This window comes from Daphnia magna, linkage group LG10 (genome assembly GCF_020631705.1).
Source record: "Daphnia magna isolate NIES linkage group LG10, ASM2063170v1.1, whole genome shotgun sequence".
Classification (NCBI taxonomy): domain Eukaryota; kingdom Metazoa; phylum Arthropoda; class Branchiopoda; order Diplostraca; family Daphniidae; genus Daphnia; species Daphnia magna.
Genome location: NC_059191.1, coordinates 6958657 through 6978755, shown reverse-complemented (window position 1 = coordinate 6978755; position 20099 = coordinate 6958657). Strand labels below are relative to the sequence as shown.

The 20099-nt window shown below is 40.7% G+C and overlaps 4 protein-coding genes across 6 annotated transcripts; all 4 read left to right on the top strand.

The window, feature by feature from the left end:
• Positions 1 to 2437: 2437 nt before the first annotated feature.
• LOC116931994 (glucose dehydrogenase [FAD, quinone]) lies at positions 2438 to 5501 on the top strand. The gene is made up of 6 exons (XM_032939676.2): positions 2438 to 2775; positions 3102 to 3337; positions 3402 to 3724; positions 3804 to 4183; positions 4251 to 4967; positions 5034 to 5501. The coding sequence occupies exons 1-6, from the start codon at positions 2647 to 2649 to the stop codon at positions 5199 to 5201; spliced, it is 1953 nt and encodes a 650-aa protein (XP_032795567.2). The 5' UTR covers positions 2438 to 2646; the 3' UTR covers positions 5202 to 5501.
• Positions 5502 to 7078: 1577 nt separating this feature from the next.
• LOC116931996 (glucose dehydrogenase [FAD, quinone]) lies at positions 7079 to 10221 on the top strand. Its single transcript, XM_032939677.2, has 6 exons — positions 7079 to 7265; positions 7874 to 8109; positions 8184 to 8506; positions 8579 to 8958; positions 9022 to 9735; positions 9802 to 10221. Exons 1-6 carry the CDS (start codon positions 7140 to 7142, stop codon positions 9952 to 9954), a joined length of 1932 nt encoding a protein of 643 aa, XP_032795568.2. The 5' UTR covers positions 7079 to 7139; the 3' UTR covers positions 9955 to 10221.
• Positions 10222 to 10890: 669 nt separating this feature from the next.
• Positions 10891 to 19731, top strand: LOC116931999 (glucose dehydrogenase [FAD, quinone]). Of its 3 annotated transcripts, none has more exons than XM_045179696.1 (10): positions 10891 to 11031; positions 15916 to 16033; positions 16117 to 16341; positions 16423 to 16639; positions 16723 to 16833; positions 17374 to 17609; positions 17685 to 18007; positions 18070 to 18449; positions 18513 to 19229; positions 19304 to 19731. In XM_045179696.1, exons 5-10 carry the CDS (start codon positions 16798 to 16800, stop codon positions 19361 to 19363), a joined length of 1752 nt encoding a protein of 583 aa, XP_045035631.1. In that variant the 5' UTR covers positions 10891 to 11031; positions 15916 to 16033; positions 16117 to 16341; positions 16423 to 16639; positions 16723 to 16797; the 3' UTR covers positions 19364 to 19731. The 3 variants fall into 3 exon arrangements, with proteins under 3 accessions (XP_045035631.1, XP_045035630.1, XP_045035629.1); XM_045179695.1 differs by lacking the exon at positions 10891 to 11031 and adding an exon at positions 14868 to 15318 and having other exon boundaries at positions 15402 to 16033; XM_045179694.1 differs by lacking the exons at positions 10891 to 11031; positions 15916 to 16033; positions 16117 to 16341; positions 16423 to 16639 and having other exon boundaries at positions 16653 to 16833.
• Positions 11794 to 14725, top strand: LOC116931998 (glucose dehydrogenase [FAD, quinone]). Its single transcript, XM_032939681.2, is given in 7 exon segments — positions 11794 to 11942; positions 12676 to 12911; positions 12988 to 13310; positions 13373 to 13752; positions 13814 to 13902; positions 13904 to 14534; positions 14601 to 14725. Coding segments are annotated over 7 exon segments (1848 nt in total). The 5' UTR covers positions 11794 to 11816; the 3' UTR covers positions 14664 to 14725.
• Positions 19732 to 20099: the final 368 nt, after the last annotated feature.

Genomic DNA, 20099 nt, shown 5'->3' with positions numbered 1-20099 from the left:
GATGGCAACGGGTATATACAAAATTGTATATATACCACCAACCGTCTAAAGCGAAAGAAAATCCCGATCGGTCGGGGAAAGAACACGGGAAAATGTAAACCTAAAAGAAGAAGAAGAAAAATGGATTCTTTTGTATAGTTAACAGAATGCGCATATTTACAAGGACTATATTTATACGAACCTGTTATTTATTTATTATTTTTTTCATCCTCTCTTAATGGAACAACACGATAAGAAGATTAGGGTATAGGGAAGATAAAAAAATGGAGGGATCTTATTGCTTTGGTTATATCGATTATTGGTGATTCGTTCTCCACCGGGTTGGCTAAATGTTTTTTTATAGGTGGAATTCTGTTTTTATATAGCCCTCTTTTTTTTTTTTTGGGGGGGCATACGTCGTCCCACTTGAACGAGAGCGGCACAGGCAAGAAGGAACTCTAATGGATCAGCTGTATGGGGCGTGGTTCCTGTGCAATATGAGCGTCAACACCTTAAAACTAGGCGAGAAGAAAAAAAAAAAAAACGAAACAAAAGTGACGTTATAATATATCGGACTAAGGTCGACATAAAAAATAAAGGTAGAACCGACATTTCCGCACGCCATCTACACTACTTTTTGTCCTGACTTTCTCTGCGGTTGTTTGACATTGACCAAAATAGTGGGGAGGGGGGTCATTTTTTATTTTGTTTTTCAGGAAAAAAAGAAAGAAAAAAAAAATTGATCAAATAAAAAAACAGGTTGCCGTCACTCCAGTATAGCACGTCAATGAACGTTATCGATTTTTTCTTGTTGCCCTATGGCGGTGCTGTGTACAATGCGCCGATGAATTCGTCCTATTTATTTATTTTTTTTTTTAGAGGGAAAAGGGATAACCATCACGCAACTACACATCCAATTTAAAAAAGAAAGAAAGGGAAAGCAATAAAAAATTATGGACAGCAAATTTCCAGTGCGGAAGGCCTATAGTGGTTGTAGATGTATAAAGAATTGATTATCAATCGGCGGAATAAGAGTTATATATCTACATCCGGCAGAAGGCTGGACAAAACGCCGTCTGTTTGAGCATAAAGTCGAGAAGAGGCCCTCATTTGCATACACGGTCTGTTGATGATGTAAATGATGTTAGTCACGCTCGGATGAAAATGATGAAAGCAAAACATCTTCCAGCAGAGATTCGCCTCCGTCGGGGTTTCGCGCTATATACCAAAAGTGAACGATACAACATCCCGCCGTCAAGTCACGAAAGTTTTCGTTTGATTGTGCAGAACAACAATCGACCGTCCGCTTTCATCGTTTTGAGTATTGATTTTTCGTTTACTAATTGACTCCAGGTGTATATAACAATAAGCAATATTGTTTGTTCAAAACTGATGTCTAATTGGCTGCTTGTATTCTACCTGTGTTGGTCTTCTTCCAATTAGGATTTAAGGATGTTTATATATCCATCAGAAAGGATGCACAGAAAACAAGTTGGGCCGCGGAATTGTACTTGCCAACAACCACGTCAACCAACAGGTGTATAGCCGGTTTGATTCGAGAAAAAAAAAATAGCCATGTTTGTTCGTGAGCAACCGTATTTTTTGTTTTCTGCTTGAACGATTTTTCTTAAAATGAAACTTGAAGCCGTTGTCTAAATAACCGGTTAGCCTCATTCGCCCGCAGCCACTACCGTGATCATGCGATCTTTTCGTCGTGTTATTCTTATCGCAATCTTTTTGTTTTTGCGTCATGTCCATATACGTCATTTGTTTATCCTAGCCGGGAAATGAAAGAAACGCATACACCGGTGCATGCAAATGTTGGGCGTGGTCGACAAAAGGTCAACCTCGATTTTCTTTGTCTGTCAATTGAAGTAGTTGTGTCGATCACATTCTGCCATCTTCACTCAACACAAAATTATCTTTGATCGAACCGATCGAATTGTTATTTCTGTGCGATTACATGCAAACCAATGCAGTGCAGCAATTGTTTTTATTTTATGTGTACTATACATTTGGATTTTCCCACAAAAATTCAAGGTGTTTGTCGATAAACCTGTTTTTCATTAGACACTGCACTCCGTCTACATGATGCAAATGTTGTAATTAAAGAAGCCTTCTAATCGCCACCAGCTGTATTTAAAAATCCTCGTTTAAAACACCACCCAAATACTGTTAACCTATGAATAGTGGTTTTATTTTCTCATTTCGATTGCACCTTTATCTAAATAGATCTCGCCCATCTTTCAGGATCAACCAATCAAAGCAGGAAAGACTGAACATTCCTGTTCTTTCATCATCATATGCACTTCTGGTTTTCTGTGAACACCTTCTTCATTCATAACCGGTTTTTCGCCACCTAAATAACTGCTTGGATTTCATTCCTTTTTTTTCATTTTCTTCGTACCAAAAAAGAAGAAAAGGAAGAAAAGAAAAAGGTCATTGTCTCGATGTAAAACAAGCCAGTTGCTTGTTCGAAGTCAAACAGAGTGGACGTTCCAGTGGATCTTGTATTTAAATCTTTGATTGCAAAAAGGCGTTTTCGATTCGCTGGACTATTGGCTGTTTTATAAGTTAGAATCTGACCTTTGCGTCAATGGCTTAAAAACTAAAACAATTTTTTTTTTCTCTTTGGGTTGAGGATTTTTATGTTTTGTTTGTAAAGAAATGTTTTCATTGGAGCATCTTTTCGGGGCGTTCAGTATTTGGGCTAGCGTACCATCTTTCCTCATGTATCTTTTGTTTTACTCGTCATTCGAAGACATTGATCCAGAAGGACCTATCAAGGATACCAAGGTAAAGTCGACTGTATAGTAAGAAAAAAAGTGAATTCCATTAGCATTTGAATGCAACAAGAAAAGAACGCTAAGAAAGAACTGGTTTTATTCAAATGTATAGTTAGTTTCCCGTTAATTTAGGGCCTATACGTTTCCCTCGAGGGAACTAAGAATTGTGTGTCTGGCTCCAATCTAGACACACACACACACAAAAAGGGAGATTGATCGATGTAACACACTTTGCATGTCTGTCGCTTCATTTGGCTTTTGTGTTGCGCGTCATCAACGACTTCCTTATTTTTCGGCTGTGATTTGTCAAACGATCTGCTTTTGTTTTTTACCCAGACATTCCGGACGGAATATGATTTCATCGTCATCGGGGCAGGATCGGCCGGAGCCGTTGTGGCCAACCGGCTCACTGAGGAATCCAACTGGAAAGTGTTGCTACTGGAAGCTGGAGGAGATGAAACCATGTCTACCGACGTCCCAGGTGCTGTCCAGTATCTCCAGCGTACCAACATTGACTGGCAGTATAAAACGGTGCCACAGGAAGGCGCTTGTCTTGCTTTCAATGACAACAGGTAAAATCTTTTGCCGTTTTGTCGAAGACGTTTAATGAGAAACAACTGCATTTTCATGGCGTAGGTGCAACTGGCCTCGTGGTAAAGTCCTCGGTGGCTCGTCCGTCCTCAACTACATGTTGTACGTCAGAGGAAACAAAAGAGATTACGACGAGTGGGAATCTTTTGGAAACACTGGATGGTCCTACGATGATGTTTTGCCATATTTCATTAAATCGGAAGACAACCGCAATCCCTACATAGCAGCCAATAAGAAATACCACGGGACAGGAGGTTACCTGACTGTCCAGGAACCTCCTTACATTACGCCACTGCTCAACACTTTTATTGAAGCAGGCGTAGAAATGGGATACGAAAATAACGACGGCAATGCGGCAAGTCAGACAGGTGCTGTTTAAAAAATCTAAAACATGAATTGAAATCTAAAAAAAAAAATCATCTTCTTAACTGATGTGATTAATTACAGGTTTCATGAAGGCTCAGGCAACTGTCAGGAGAGGGTCGCGATGTTCCTCTTCAAAAGCTTTCCTGAGGCCTGCCCGCAAACGTCGCAATTTGGACATTTCAAAACATTCGCTGGTGCACAAGATCGTTATCGATCCATCAACCAAACAAGCGACAGCAGTCCGTTTCGAGAAAAAAGGTGTTATGTATCAAGTCCAGGCCAAAAAGGAAATTATTCTGTCAGCCGGATCGGTCAACAGCCCGCAGTTGTTGATGTTGAGCGGGGTAGGTCCCGCCGATCACCTGCAATCGCTCGGCATTCCCGTAATTGCAGATTTACCTGTTGGCAATAACCTGCAAGATCACATTGCATTGGGTGGCATGATATTCACAGTGGACAAAGTAATTAATGCGTGAGAAACGCGTGAATCACGTAACCTAACGGCTCTTTTTCTTTCTTTTTTCGCAGCCTTTCGGCGTGATGGATTTTCGGTATTTTACATTTCCAGCGGTGCTCAATTACACGATCAATAGGGCCGGACCTTTGTCAACGTTGGGTGGTTGCGAGGGACTCGCCTGGGTCAATACGAAATACGCTGATGCAACTGGTGATTGGCCAGACATTGAATTTCACTTTGTTGCGGGAGCGCCTCCATCGGACGGCGGAAATGTCATCAGATACAATCACGGCGTCAAAGATTCTACTTGGGACAAGTATTACAGGCCACTGGAACACAAGGACACGTGGCAATTGATTCCCATGTTGCTGCGTCCCAAATCGACGGGAACTATCCGGCTAGCATCAACTGATCCGCACACTGCTCCGTTGATTGATCCGAAATATTTCGATAACGTCCAGGATTTGAATGTTCTCGTCGAGGGCACGAAAATCGCTTTAGCTCTGAGTAAAACAATAGCTTTCAGAAAAATGGGGAGTAAATTCTACGATAAGATGTTCCCCGGGTGTGAACAGTTCACGCTGTACACAGATGACTACTGGGCCTGTTTCATCCGCCATTATTCGTCCACCATTTATCATCCAGCCGGTACCTGCAAAATGGGTCCGTCGACGGATCCAACAGCCGTCGTTGATCCCCGATTGCGAGTTTACGGAATTCAAGGGCTCCGTGTTGTCGATTGCTCCATCATGCCTAATGTCGTGTCTGGCAACACCAACGCACCTGCGGTATCGTTCATTTCATTGTTTTAGTTAATCGAACTGTTATACAAATTCACCTCTTTCGTTTTCCAGATTATGATTGGAGAAAAGGCATCGGACATGATTAAAGAGGATTGGTCGCAGAACAGAAACGCAGATACTCAGTTAGACGATTCAATTGATGAAAACGGAAAGATAAATATGAAAATATTAGAAGAAGATCCTGAAAGAGACGCGTCAGACTCCAATTCGTTGAACTGAACATTTCCTAGCTCACCCTGTTATTGTTTTAAGTTGATCGACGTGTCGTGTACATGTTGAGAATCCATTGAAGCGAACAAGCTGTTCATATACTGTAGGCAATACAAATTTTCTATGTACTAAATGAATACCAGCACTACCCGATGCACACACCAAATAACCTATGTCATAACCAAACTGCCTGACCGCATAAATCAAAATGCTTAAACTAATGAAATAATTCTGTCGTTTTTGGTTCATAAGATTGAACAACACAATAACTATAACTGTTTTTGTATGAAAATAAAATTGTTTTTCGTACGCGTTCGGCTATTTATCTTGCGAAGTTGATGTAATCAGTGTAACGTCAGTTAGATTATATTTGTTAATTTATTGCAGCGATTCGAAAACTACCGTTTCACATCAAGAAGCTGTGATTGAAATGCTGGAAGGGATCGAGTAAACGAGTTTAAGACGGAGCTCCGATTTCTTATAGCGGTGACAGACAGCACCAAATGTTTCACGCACTTTCAGGCCATCGTTTTTGGATGTTTTCCAGCAGATACAAAAATAATTTTTCGATAAAAAAGGAAACTTTTCTTGGTTCAGGTCGTCCTATGGGCAGACTGCAACCTGTTGACCTTTCCTGATAACTTCCTGATTCTTTCTGTCATACGACATTCTTACCTGTTGTGCAATTTAAATGATCCGCTGCTATGTTGACGAAATTTAATGTAACCTGATTGCGCCACCCAAGTTTGCAACACGATCATTAGTCCAATAGAGAACTTATACTACCCACTTGCTTCTAATTAACTATACTCCTTGCATTTTGTTGTGTATTTTGTCAATCTGATGGCTATGCCCAGGAAAGACTGCAGGTTGGATAATACTCGCCTTAATATAAAACAAATCCTCTAAATATGTTGACACTTTTCGTTGACTTAGTAACACACTGATAGCCAATTTGTTTCGTTTATCAAACCGTGACACTTTATGTAACGCGACGTTCATCCGAAGAGTATGGGGCATATTTTTTTTTTCAAGGAACTAAAACAAATTGCAAAAACAAAATTCCACATGCCATTTCGTCCGAACGAAATATTAGAAATTCCTTATCGCCGCGAAAAAAGAAATATCAAAACATTCAAAAGCTTTCGGTTCAAGCGAAGCCATTGTTAGAATTATCTGCATTTTTTCGATGCAAACCATCCTCCCTTGCAATAATCCAAAGAATTTTACTGTACCGCACACACATTTAAGTGGGGCATCTCCGTTAGAAAGAATATAATGCCAATAACAATCTCAACGAGATGGACACTTTATTTCTTATAAATAGTCAGAAAAAACCAATGATTTTGGCTGAGTGTTCAAGAGCTTCTTCACGCAACGAGTGTTTTAATTTAATCTGAGGTAGTTCATTTCGCGGTGATTCCCCGTGAATAATTCGTCGTGTTCCCTTTTTTTTTAAATCAAAAGTTGTCTTGCTTGACTGACATAACCAGTTTAATGTTTCTCTGCAAAGCTCGTGACAAAGGGCGCGGTCAAAATATAGAGCAATAGCTCATGCATCATTCCTGGGAGATACAGGATATATTATACATTCTACAGGACATTGAGCTCTTAAAGTCATCGCAAATGTTCTAAATTCGTTAACAAAGATGTGCTACAACACTTTTGCATGTGACCTAAGATGTCATTATGCAATTTTTGTCAAAAGTCTAGTTCCTTTTTCGACCATATTTGGATCTCGTTGAACTGGATTGGAAATTGGACGTTCTTCTTTTTCTGGTTCCCATTTTCATCTTGTCTTTTCAAATTATTATTTTTCTCGTTTACGCCACATCTGCCTTTGATTTTCCATTATTTATACACACGGAAAAAGGTCATCTCGTAGAGGTGGAAACCAGTTGTGGTTTCGAAGTCGAGTCGATCGGACGTAGCTATAGTTAATCCGCCATGTCTTTGGCATATTTTATGGGGTCAGTCAATTTGTGGACCGCTTTACCACCGTTAATAATCACATCACTGTTCTTCAGTATCTTTGAAAGAAGCAATCCGGAAGGACGTGTCAGTGACACAAACGTAAGTTTTTTTTTGGTTTTTTAAAATTATGATAATTCATGCAACACGAAACCATTCGTCTTGACGTCAATTATTTCTTCGTCATTTTCCTGTTTTGTTTGACCATGGAGAAGAAGCGAACTGAATTTCTAACAATAACTGATTTATAATACTATTGCTTTAACTTACTATGCCATAAAAAATGTATACCGAATTCAAACTCTCGTGAAATTGAAAAAGAGGGAACAAAACCGGTTATTCAGGGAAGTTGAATTACCGTTAACCTGATAGACAATGTCGTTTCGGCGATGCTGGTTCAATGTCTACGTGAGACGGTGACATGGCCTACATTCCATGTCCTATAGAATATTGGCCCCGATGTTTGTAGAAAAACACAAAATTTACACCTCCATCACTTCCTTTAAACCCGCACAATTTTGACGAAAACAAATACTGGGTTTCAAAATTAAATCCTAATACTTAGTGAATTGGGCGTTTTCCAATCACGCTACAAAATGTACCGTTAAACCTTGATTCCCCCCCCCCCCAGTTTATATAGTTAAACTATTTCATCACTATAGATTTTCAGTCGGGACATTTAATTATTGTAATTTTTCTTTTTCACCCAGGAAATCAAAATCGAATACGACTTTATCGTCATTGGAGCAGGATCGTCCGGGGCGGTTGTGGCTAACCGGCTCACTGAGGTAGCTGACTGGAAAGTGCTATTATTAGAGGCTGGAGGAGATGAAACAATCGTATCGGATATTCCAGCAACGGCCTTCTATCTCCAGCGTACCGACATCGACTGGCAATACAGAACAGTGGCCCAATCTGGGTCGTGCCTTGCTTTCAACGACAACAAGTAAAATCACATGTTGTTCTCAAAGAAAAGAAACGTGTTCCAACGAAATGTGCGTTTTGTCTCGTGACTTTTAGGTGCAACTGGCCGCGCGGTAAAATCCTCGGTGGCTCGTCCGTCCTCAACTACATGTTGTACGTCAGAGGAAATAAAAAAGATTACGACGACTGGGAAGCTTTGGGAAACACTGGATGGTCTTTCGACAATGTCCTGCCTTATTTCATCAAGTCGGAAGATAATCGCAATCCGTACTTGGCAGCCAACACGCAATATCACGGCACAGGAGGATATTTAACCGTTCAAGAACCGCCGTTTAGCACACCACTTCTTAAGGCCTTCATACAAGGTGGCCAAGAGCTGGGCTATGAACATCTCGATTGTAACGGAGCTCAACAAACAGGTCGCTAATTATTGAAATGTTGTAATCGTTTGATGTATTGTATTCATGTATAAATGAACGTTTCATGTATAGGATTTATGAAGGCTCAAGGAACTATCCGCAGAGGATCACGATGTTCAACGGCCAAAGCATTCCTGCGGCCCGTTCGTGACCGTCCCAATTTGCACATCTCGATGAATTCACTTGTTCACAAGATCATTATTGATCCGATAACTAAACAAGCCACGGCTGTCCGTTTCGAGAAGGACGGACAAATCTACACAGTTGAAGCTAGAAAAGAAATCGTCTTGTCAGCCGGAGCTGTCAACAGCCCGCAATTGTTGATGTTGAGCGGAGTAGGTCCAGCCGATCATCTCCAATCGTTTGACATTCCTGTGATGGCCGATCTTCCAGTAGGTGATAATCTTCAAGACCACATTTCGTTGGGTGGCATGGTTTTCACCTTCGATAAAGTAATCCTAAATGAAAAACAATTTTTTTATGACATCATAACAAATTGAATTTCATTTTTGAAGCCTTACAGTGTAATGGACTCGCGATATTTTAACATCCCTTCGATTTTGAATTGGACAATCAATGGTGTTGGTCCGTTGACCACATTGGGTGGGGTCGAAGGTTTGGCTTGGGTCAACACAAAATTCGCGACGGAAAGCGATTGGCCGGACATTCAATTCATGTTTGTTGCTGGTACGCCGACTTCGGATTTCGGTTCTATAGTTAAAGCCAATAACGGTGTCAGAGATGACGTCTGGGACGCGTATTACAAACCAGTAGAAGGAAGAGACACATGGCAAGTCATTCCAAAATTACTTCGTCCCGAATCCACAGGAACCATCCGACTTGCATCAGCTGATCCTCACACTGCCCCGTTAATCGATCCGAAATATTTCGAGAAGGAACAAGATCTCAAAGTGCTCGTAGAAGGAACGAAAATCGCTTTGGCCCTGGGTAAAACCGAAGCTTTTCAACAAATTGGGACCAAATTTTACGACGCGATCTTCCCCGGTTGTGAGCAGTTCACTCCATGGACGGATGAATACTGGGGCTGCTTCATCCGCCATTATTCGTCCACCATTTATCACGCGTCGGGCAGCTGCAAAATGGGCCCGTCGTCGGATAAGACGGCCGTTGTCGATCCCACATTAAAAGTTTACGGGATTAAAGGATTGCGTGTTATCGATTGCTCCATCATGCCTAAAATCGTTTCCGGCAACACCAACGCTCCAGCGGTAAGTTAAAATCAAAAATAGATCACGAGTTTTAAATGAAAACGTTGTTGGATTTATTTCTTACAGATTATGATCGGGGAGAAAGGATCGGACTTGATTAAAGCAGACTGGCCGCTGAGCAAAAGGGAGAATGCAACGGCTTCTCAATTTAAACAGGCGTTGCCTATTCACGTCGAAGAGTCAAACATCGAAAAAGGGGAGAACTTTGTTAGCAGTTGAAACTCAAAATCCATTTTGAACGTTCCCAGTGCTCGCTAAAAATTGCCCAATCGATCGTATAATTTCATTTGTCATTAATTGATATGTGCGTCATACCCCATCGTGTAGAGAGAGTCCCCGGCTGGTCAATTCAACCAATGATTCATTAAATCTTGATTAATGTCTTTAATTCTCAAAGGAAGTGATTTGTTCTTCCTATCTTTTTATAGTTATCATTATTCTCTGGCCATCTTTTAATATTCTGTTGGAATACACGCGTTAGCAGAACCACCGTCTTGGTATAGGTATAGCAACTACACAATAAATTAGAGGATGCGAGTTTTCATGTCTCATCCATCCTCTTACTTGCATTGCCAATCTCATGGATGCTTATCAAGTCCATGCATAAATTATTACTGATGGCTGTCTAGTTTGCTAGTGTTTCAGTTCGCCTTCTGTGAGTGCTCTTGGCCTATAGGAGTAAACTTACCCATTGGCTTCCATTACCTGTTGTATTTTGGAGGAGAATGTGCTCGACAGTTTGAAAAATCACGTTGCCTCTTGGCAATCAAATTGTTTAAATCCAAGGCAAGCTAAATCTTCAGTATCCGCACGATGTTAAATTAAATTTGAATATTTTTCTTTCTTTTTAAAGCCTTATGCAAAGCTGGAAGCGTAGACCTTCTTTGCTGCATTTGAATATTATCCCGAGTCGGATCCCTAGGGATAAAGGTTGTGGTTGCAAAGGTTTTGCTTAAATCGAGGCAAAACACGCAGATGAAAACTATTGATTGGGACAGATTCACTTCAGAAAACACTGAATTCGCATATCCTGTACGTTCCAATACACAGGGCCGACCTTTTTGGAAGGATTCTGGACTCTATGATAAGCTGATTGTCAACAAAGTTACATGTGGACCATAACACCTTCTCGATCGAAGAGCTATTCTCGTCCGATTCGTACCCAAGTATCTCAGTCAAATCGCCAGTAAAAAGAAACGGAAGCGTCCCAGAAATTGTGCACACAACTTCATGATACGACTGTGAGAGCCGCACTCCATGAATGGATACTCATTGGACTTCAGATTTTGCAGACCTGTTCGTTCTTTTAAAAAGAAACGTAGATGTTACATTCTTTTCATTTTAGACTTTTGATAAGAATGAAAGGGTCGGCCTTGATTGGCGTTTGATGAAGAAGATAAAAGGGCAATGGGTAAAGTTTTCCTTCCTGAAGAGGCCATGTCTGTGGGGAAAAAAACAAGTCCTGCAAGAAAAATGGTCTGCAAAATATGAAAACCACTCCTATCGTTTAATTAAATTATTATTTATTTTTTTTTTATTCTTTTGTTTTTCTAGTAGAGGGAGGGGCCAGCTAATCCGAATTGTTTATCGACGACTTGTACACAGCAGTGCCACAACTTTGTTACGAATGTTCATCTAAATCTGAAACTGACTCCACAAAAAATTTGCATAATATTCATTTACGAAAAAAAAATGTTCTGCATTATCCAAATCAAACATTCATCCCTTGTACTTCATTAACCCCAAATTTGCTTAAAAACTGTTTTTGTCCACATTCATGAAACCCTTTGAACTATGGAGTTCTTGAAAATTTACATAAATCCCTTTTTTTCAAATTCACCCTTCGTCTGATCAGTTCCAACGAAACATGTACACACATGCAAATGAACAAAGTCAACGTATATGTCGAGCCAGTTTTGTTCTTTTTGGTTGTTTACTGTTGCCACACCAATTTTAAAATAGCGTTCAAAACCGGAATGCTTATTAACCTGTGTTCCGACGCTGAGCCTAGAGGATAACCTTGAATATTTTTTCCTGTTGGTCTGTTGTCAGTCCGCTATCAACTAGCGACCAGTGATAACATGTTTCTTACACAGATTTTCAGCAATCTCAGCTTGTGGGCATCGTTTCCTGCTTTTCTCCTCTACTATTTGTTTTATAGTTCGTTCAAAATGAATGATCTGGAAGGCTACGTCACCGACGCCGAGGTAATAATTGTTTTAAAAAAAAAGACTACGAACAAGTGGACGAATTTTGTGTTCGATAACATCAATTGTCGTCAAACGTGAGAGTTAATTCATTTTTAGAAAATCTATCACCATTTGTGCGGTATTTCATTGTTGTGAAACAATTTTCATTTTATGGCGGCTAAATGAAGCTATGGAAAGTTTTGATTGGAGGCAAATTAAACCTTTACCTGTTAACTTGTCGTCTAGTCATTCCCATTTGAACTTCTGGTCTACGTGTCCTCTATGTTCACGCTTGTTTTATTGTAAGGCTCACCTCACACAAACTCGTTTTTTCATGGTTGATGGCGTGGTATGGATATGTGTAACCTTGAGATAGCACATTAATCTCTTTTGTCGTTCCAACTGAAGGAAAAGGCAGTGGCTATGGTTGCTTAAGACAGGGACACTTTAAAATGAATTTTTCGAGAAACACTTCGACATTTTTGGCACGACCAATCTCTTTCGTTTAGTTAAGGCAAATCAGTCGCACGGTTTCCTGAATATTTTCATTGAAGATTAAGAGGAGGAAGGCGAATTTTAATTGACAGCAGGTGATCCCTCGCAGGCCATTAAGTTGTTCTGTTAAGGTTTTAAAATGTGTATGATGGGTTGTACTTCTAAAGAAGGGATGGAATCAGCCTATTGTCCACCATTGCACGATGATAGAACAAATGTCCAGTTTTATTCCATTATTTTTCTGCATTTTAAACAGACTATTCTAACCGAATATGATTTCATCGTCATTGGGGCCGGATCAGCTGGAGCTGTTGTGGCCAACAGGCTCACTGAGGTATCTAACTGGAACGTGCTGTTACTGGAAGCTGGCGGTGATGAAGGCATCATTACGGATATTCCAGGAGCTGTGCATCTCCTTCAGCGCACGAGCATGGACTGGCAGTACAAAACGATGGAGCAAACAGAAGCGTGTCTTGCGTTCAACGACAACAAGTAAAATAATAAAACTTAATAATTTTTAAAGCGTTGAAACACTGAACGAAATTACACGATTTCTTCCGTACAATAGGTCCAACTGGCCTCGCGGCAAAATCCTCGGTGGCTCGTCCGTCCTCAATTACATGTTGTACGTCAGAGGAAACAAAAGAGATTACGACGATTGGGAAGCTAAGGGCAACATTGGATGGTCCTACGATGATGTTCTACCTTATTTTATTAAATCAGAAGACAATCGCAATCCTTACATCGCGGCCAATACGAAATATCACGGAACAGGAGGATATTTAACCGTCCAGGAACCGGCGTGGAAAACTCCGCTTGCAGCCGCTTTTGTCGAAGCTGGTGTCGAAATGGGCTATGAAAATAATGACGGCAATGCTGCCAAGCAAACAGGTACACATAATTATACCTCCATCAATTGAAATTGGCTTTAACAAATACGTTTCCGATCAAAGGTTTTATGTTGGCCCAGGCAACCAATAGGAGAGGACACAGATGTTCAACGGCCAAAGCTTTTTTGCGGCCCATTCGCAATCGTCAAAACTTGCACATTTCAATGCACTCTCACGTCCACAAGATCATCATTGATCCTGTAACTAAACAGGCGACAGCTGTCCGTTTCGAGAAGAAAGGACAAATTTACCAAGTCAATGCCAAAAAGGAGATTATCGTGTCAGCAGGATCGGTCAACAGCCCTCAACTATTGATGTTGAGCGGAGTAGGTCCAGCCGATCATCTACAATCGTTTGGTATTCCGGTGATTGCAGATCTTCCAGTAGGTGATAATCTTCAAGATCACATTGCGTTAGGAGGCATGGTCTTTACCGTAAACAAGGTAAATTCTTCTATTTGAGGAAAGACTAGACAATTGATTTTGAATTTTGAAATTTTTTCAGCCTTTCGGTGCGATAGAAGGACAATATTATTCTTTTCCCGCGTTGCTCAATTATACGATGAATTCAGCAGGTCCATTAGCCTTCACTGCGTGGGTGTGAAGCTTTGGCTTGGGTCAATACAAAGTACGCGGATCCGTCTTCTGGAGAGTACCCCGATATCGAGTTCCACTTTGTTTCTGGATCACCAGCGTCTGACAGTGGACGAACTGTTCGTTTCAACTTTGGCATCAGAGACGATATCTGGGAAAAATATTACAAGCCGTTAATGGACAAGGACATGTGGCAAGTGATCCCCATGTTACTTCGTCCAGAATCGACTGGAACTATTCGACTGGCCTCTAGCGATCCATACACGGCTCCGCTGATCGATCCGAAATATTTTAGTAAAATACAGGATCTCAATGTGCTCATCGAAGGAACGAAAATTGGTTTAGCTCTCAGTAAAACGGAAGCTTTCCAAAAACTTGGAAGTAAATTTTACGCCGCGATCTTCCCCGGTTGTGAGCAGTTCACTCCATGGACGGATGAATACTGGGGCTGCTTCATCCGTCATTTTTCGTCCACCATTTATCACCCGTCGGGTACCTGTAAAATGGGCCCGTCGTCGGATAAGACGGCCGTTGTCGATCCCACATTAAAAGTTTACGGGATTAAAGGATTACGTGTTATCGATTGCTCCATCATGCCTAAAATCGTTTCCGGCAACACCAACGCTCCAGCGGTAAGTTAAAATCAAAAATAGATCACGAGCATTAAACGAAAACGTTGTTGAATTTATTTCTTACAGATTATGATTGGGGAGAAAGGATCGGACTTGATTAAAGCAGATTGGCCGCTTGGTAAACGATAGAATGCAACGGCTTCTCTGTGTTTGACCATGCGTTGCCTATTCGTATCGAAGACTTTAACATCGAAAAAGGGGAGAATTTTGTTAGCAGTTGAATCTCAAAAAACAAGTTTGATCGTTCCCAGTGCTCGTTTAAAAATTGACTAATCGATCGCATAATTTCATTTGTTATTTATTTATATGTACTACGTCATACCACATCGCGTTGCAAGAGTCCCCGGCTGGTCAATTCAACAAATGATTCGTTTAACCTTGATTAATGTCTTTTTTTTCTCAAAGGAAGGGTTTTTGTATTAATTCATATGCCACCGAATGAGTAACGATTGGCATATTCGATATAAGTTTTTTCCATCTTTTTATTGGTATCATTAATCCGTGACCATTTTTAAAATATTCTGTTTGAATACAGTCACGTACAGGCATTAACATAAGCAACGTCTTGGTAGGATAGCAACTACACAGCAAATTAGAGGATGCAGATTTTCATTTTGCTTTTCATCCTCTTATTTGCATTGCCAATCTCTTGGATGCTTATCACGTCCATGCATATAGTTGTATACCGATTGGCTTCAATTACCTGTTGTATTTTGGACGAGAATGTGCTCGACAGTTTACAAAATCACGTTGCTCCTTGACAATCAAATTTTTAAAATCTAAGGTAAGCTAAATATACTTTTGTTGTACATCACATTCGTGTAGTTTAAAATTTAAACCTGAATGTTTTTCTTTTTATCCCTATAGGCATAGCTGGAAGCGTGGACCTTCTTTGCCTCATTAGAATATTATCCCCAGTTGGATCCCACGGGATAAACGGTGGATGCGGAGATTTGGCTTGGATCGATGCAACATACGTAGACCAAAACTATGTAGCCTATTGGGGTGGATTCCCTTCAGAAAACACTGAATCCGGATATCCTGTCCGTTCCAATACCTTTGGATAGACTCTATATAAGAGGCTGATTGTCAACAAAGTTACAAGTGGCCTTTTTCATAACGTCTTCTCGATCGAAGAGCTATTCTCGTTCGATTCATACCCGGGTACAGTTGATCGGACCCAAGTATCTCAGTTAAATTGCCAGTAAAAAGAAACGGAAGCGTCCCAGAAATTGTGCACACAACTTCACGATACGACTGTGAGAGCCGCACTCCACGAATGGATAGACCCTACTCATTGGACTTCAGATTTTGCAGACCTGTTCGTTCTTTTAAAAAGAAACGTAAATGTTACATTCTTTTGATTTTTGATTTTCGATAGAAATGAAACTGTCGGCCTTGATTGGCATTTGATGAAGAAGATAAAAGGGCAATGGGTAAAGATTTCCTTCCTGAAGAGGCCATATGTCTGTGAAAAAACAAGTCCTGCAAGAAAAATGGTCTGCAAGTTACGAGCAACATTTCAAGTCATCTAATTAAATTCGACTTTTCTCTCTTGTTCTCTTTCAAAATGTAAGGGTAGATGGAAGTGCCAGCAAATTCGGATTTTTTATCAACAACTTGTACACAAGGCCACTAATCATTGATTTGTTACGAATATGAATCCAGATCTTAAACTGACTACACTTGAAATTTATTTGCATAAAATGCATGAACAAAAAAGTTTTCAATGAAGTCAATTTATCTGCGTAATCCAAATCAAACATTTGTCCCTTGTACTTCATTGTTCATAAATCTGTTTGGAAAGGTATTTTTATCTACATTCATGACACCCTTTGAACTATGGCGTTCTTGAAAATTTACATAATTTTCTTTTTTTTTTTTTCAGATTTACCATTTCAAGGATCGCGATTTGCCCCAAGGCAATAAATTACATGTTTGACCAGTCCCTTTGAAACTTGTACACACATTAAAATGAAGAAAGCCAACGAAAACATGTCGAGCCAGTTTTGTTCTTTTTGGTTGTCTGCTGCTTCTATCAACCTGAAAAAGGGGATTCAGAACCAGATTATTTGGAAATCTATGTTTCGACGCTGATTCCAGAGGTTAGTTTTAAATAATTTTTACTGTTGGTCTGCTGTCAGTCAGCTATCAACTTGCGTCCAGTGATAACATGCCTCTTACACAGATTTTCGGCAATCTCAGCTTGTGGGCATCGTTTCCTGCTTTTCTCCTCTACTATTTGTTATATAGTTCGTTCGAAATGAACGATCCGGAAGGCTTCATCACCGACGCCGAGGTAATAATTGTAAAACAAAAAAGACTGCGAACAAGTGGACGAATTTTGTGCTCGAACGAAATAACGTCAATTGACGTCAAACGTGAGAGTTAATTCAATTTAGAAAATCTATTGTCACTTGTGTGGTATTTCATTGTTGTGAACCAATTTTCATTTTATGGCGGCTATGTAAAGCTATGAAAAGTTTTAATTGAAGTCAAAGGGTACCTTTACCTATTAACTTTTCGTCTAGCCACTCCCATTTGAACTTCTGGTCTACGTGTCCTCTATGCTCACGCTTACTTTTTCGTGAGGCTGACCGTCACACAAACTCGTTTTTTTGTGGGTGATGGTGTGGTAACGATATGTGCAGTCTTGAGATACCACATCAACCTCTTTTGCCAATCCCACTAAAAAACTAAAAGAAAAGGCCCTGACTATGGTTGCCCAAGTCAAGGACATTTTAAGGAACACTTCGACATTTTTGGCACGAACAATCTCTTTCGTTTAGTTAAGGCAAATCGGCCGCACGATTTCCTGATTTTTCTGCATTTTAAACAGACCATTTTAACCGAATATGATTTCATCGTCATTGGAGCCGGATCGGCTGGAGCTGTTGTGGCCAACAGGCTTACTGAGATATCAAACTGGAACGTGCTGTTACTGGAAGCTGGCGGTGATGAAGGAATGATTACGGATATTCCAGGAGCTGTGCAACTCCTTCAGCGCACCAGCATCGACTGGAAGTACCGAACGGTGGCACAAACAGGGGCGTGTCTTGGGTTCAACGACAACAAGTAAAATCATTCATTTAAATTTTTATAAAGGCTTCGAAACACTGACACAATTGCACGATTTCTTCCGTACAATAGGTCCAACTGGCCTCGCGGCAAAATCCTCGGTGGCTCGTCCGTCCTCAATTACATGTTGTACGTCAGAGGAAACAAAAGAGATTACGACGATTGGGAAGCTAAGGGCAATACTGGATGGTCCTACGATGATGTCCTACCTTATTTTATTAAATCAGAAGACAATCGCAATCCTTACATCGCGGCCAATACGAAATATCACGGAACAGGAGGATATTTAACCGTCCAGGAACCGGCGTGGACAACTCCGCTTGCAGCCGCTTTTGTCGAAGCTGGTGTTGAAATGGGCTACGAAAATAATGACGGCAATGCTGCCAAGCAAACAGGTACACATAATTATACCTCCATCAATTGAAATTGGCTTTAACAAATACGTTTCCGATCAAAGGTTTTATGTTGGCCCAGGCAACCAATAGGAGAGGACGCAGATGTTCAACGGCCAAAGCTTTTTTGCGGCCCATTCGCAATCGTCAAAACTTGCACATTTCAATGCACTCTCACGTCCACAAGATCATCATTGATCCTGTAACTAAACAGGCGACGGCTGTCCGTTTCGAGAAGAAAGGACAAATTTACCAAGTCAATGCCAAGAAGGAGATTATCGTGTCAGCGGGATCGGTTAACAGCCCTCAACTATTGATGTTGAGCGGAGTAGGTCCAGCCACTCATCTCCAATCGTTTGGTATTCCGGTGATTGAAGATCTTCCAGTTGGCGATAATCTTCAAGATCACATTTCCCTCGGTGGCATGGTGTTCACCGTTAATAAGGTAAATTCTTCTAATTGAGGAAAGACGATTCAACACAATTGAAATTTGTGGTAATTTTTCTAGCCTTTCGGTTCGACAGAAGCGCGATATTATACTTTGCCCGCGTTGCTCAACTATACGATGAATTCAGCAGGTCCATTAGCCTCACTGGGTGGGTGTGAGGGTTTGGCTTGGGTCAATACAAAGTACGCGGATCCGTCCGGAGACTTCCCAGATATCGAATTCCACTTTGTTTCTGGAACACCAGCGTCTGACAGTGGGCGATCTATTCGTTTCAACAACGGCGTCAGAGATGATATCTGGGAAAAATATTACAAGCCGGTAATGGACAAGGACATGTGGCAAGTGATCCCCATGTTACTTCGTCCAGAATCGACTGGAACTATCCGGCTGGCTTCGTCCGATCCGTACACGGCTCCGCTGATCGATCCGAAATATTTCAGTAAAATACAGGATCTCAATGTGCTCATTGAAGGAACGAAAATTGGTTTAGCTCTCAGTAAAACGGAAGCTTTCCAAAAACTTGGAAGTAAATTTTACGACGCCATCTTCCCCGGTTGTGAGCAGTTCACTCCGTGGACGGATGATTACTGGGGCTGTTTCATCCGCCATTACTCTCAGACACTTTATCATCCAGCTGGCACCTGCAAAATGGGCCCGTCTACGGATCCAACAGCCGTCGTTGATCCGCAATTGAAAGTTTACGGAATTCAAGGATTGAGGGTGGTCGATTGTTCCATCATGCCCAACGTCGTGTCCGGCAACACTAACGCGCCAACAGTAATTGAATTCAAAGGCTGCTTACTTTTGGTTTGTTTGATAATTTATTCAAATTTTCTTTTTCGTTTTCCTAGATTATGATAGGAGAAAAAGCATCGGATATGATAAAAGCAGACTGGCTCGTCACCAAGTGAAAATATTGGAACAGGTTATTGTTACACTTATACGCTCAAGAATGTGATGAAAAACGTGATCGAATTCACCGTCGAGAGAAAATGAAGTACCATGGACTTTCATGAGCCAAATTCTTCAAAAATTTGCATGCTCGGTCAACGATATGATGTCACTGTCCTGGATAACAAGCCAAAATCCACGTTTTTAATCTGTACAATTATTTATCTACACGCGCGCAATTGCAGAACGCGCAAACACTAATAATGTTGAATCATCTCTAATTATAATTCGTCTGATTTCCTGTGAACGCTTTGTCAAGTGGAAAGCCATTTCCCTCAGAGTCCCGTTTCATTTCAGAAATGTTGAAATAAACGCAAAAATAACTAAATTAAAAGTTTTCTGTTAGTGGGAATTGCGTAATGTTGCTTCCACGCAACTGGAGCACGACGTCCCATTCACGATCAAGGATTGACCGTTCAAAAACTGACCCACATCAGTGGAAGTAAATATTGAAAATTTAACAAAGAAGCTTTATAATCGTGCTTATTCTACTTTTTGGAACTTTTCTTATGATCCCCTCTATTTGCATAAATTCTTGAGAAATCAACAAAGGCAAGGGGACATTTCCCGGATTAAGAACGTGTAAACGGAAAACTAAAAATGGCGAGTCATGCTGATGGAGGAAATTTGCATTTTTTGCGTTGTGTTACGTAAAGGTGACCCTTTCCACAATCTTTTTCATTCACATTATTTCCT

Bases quoted from the DNA above. Each gene is read 5' to 3' on its own strand.
- LOC116931994 (XM_032939676.2), top strand. From the start codon at position 2,647: ATGTTTTCATTGGAGCATCTTTTCGGGGCGTTCAGTATTTGGGCTAGC. The intron at 3,725-3,803 runs GTGCTGTTTAAA...GATTAATTACAG, and splicing joins CAATGCGGCAAGTCAGACAG to GTTTCATGAAGGCTCAGGCA. The intron at 4,184-4,250 runs GTAATTAATGCG...CTTTTTTCGCAG, and splicing joins TGATATTCACAGTGGACAAA to CCTTTCGGCGTGATGGATTT.
- LOC116931996 (XM_032939677.2), top strand. From the start codon at position 7,140: ATGTCTTTGGCATATTTTATGGGGTCAGTCAATTTGTGGACCGCTTTA. The intron at 7,266-7,873 runs GTAAGTTTTTTT...TTTTTCACCCAG, and splicing joins GACGTGTCAGTGACACAAAC to GAAATCAAAATCGAATACGA. The intron at 9,736-9,801 runs GTAAGTTAAAAT...TATTTCTTACAG, and splicing joins GCAACACCAACGCTCCAGCG to ATTATGATCGGGGAGAAAGG.
- LOC116931999 (XM_045179694.1), top strand. From the start codon at position 16,708: ATGCCTCTTACACAGATTTTCGGCAATCTCAGCTTGTGGGCATCGTTT. The intron at 16,834-17,373 runs GTAATAATTGTA...CATTTTAAACAG, and splicing joins GCTTCATCACCGACGCCGAG to ACCATTTTAACCGAATATGA. The intron at 17,610-17,684 runs GTAAAATCATTC...TCCGTACAATAG, and splicing joins CTTGGGTTCAACGACAACAA to GTCCAACTGGCCTCGCGGCA.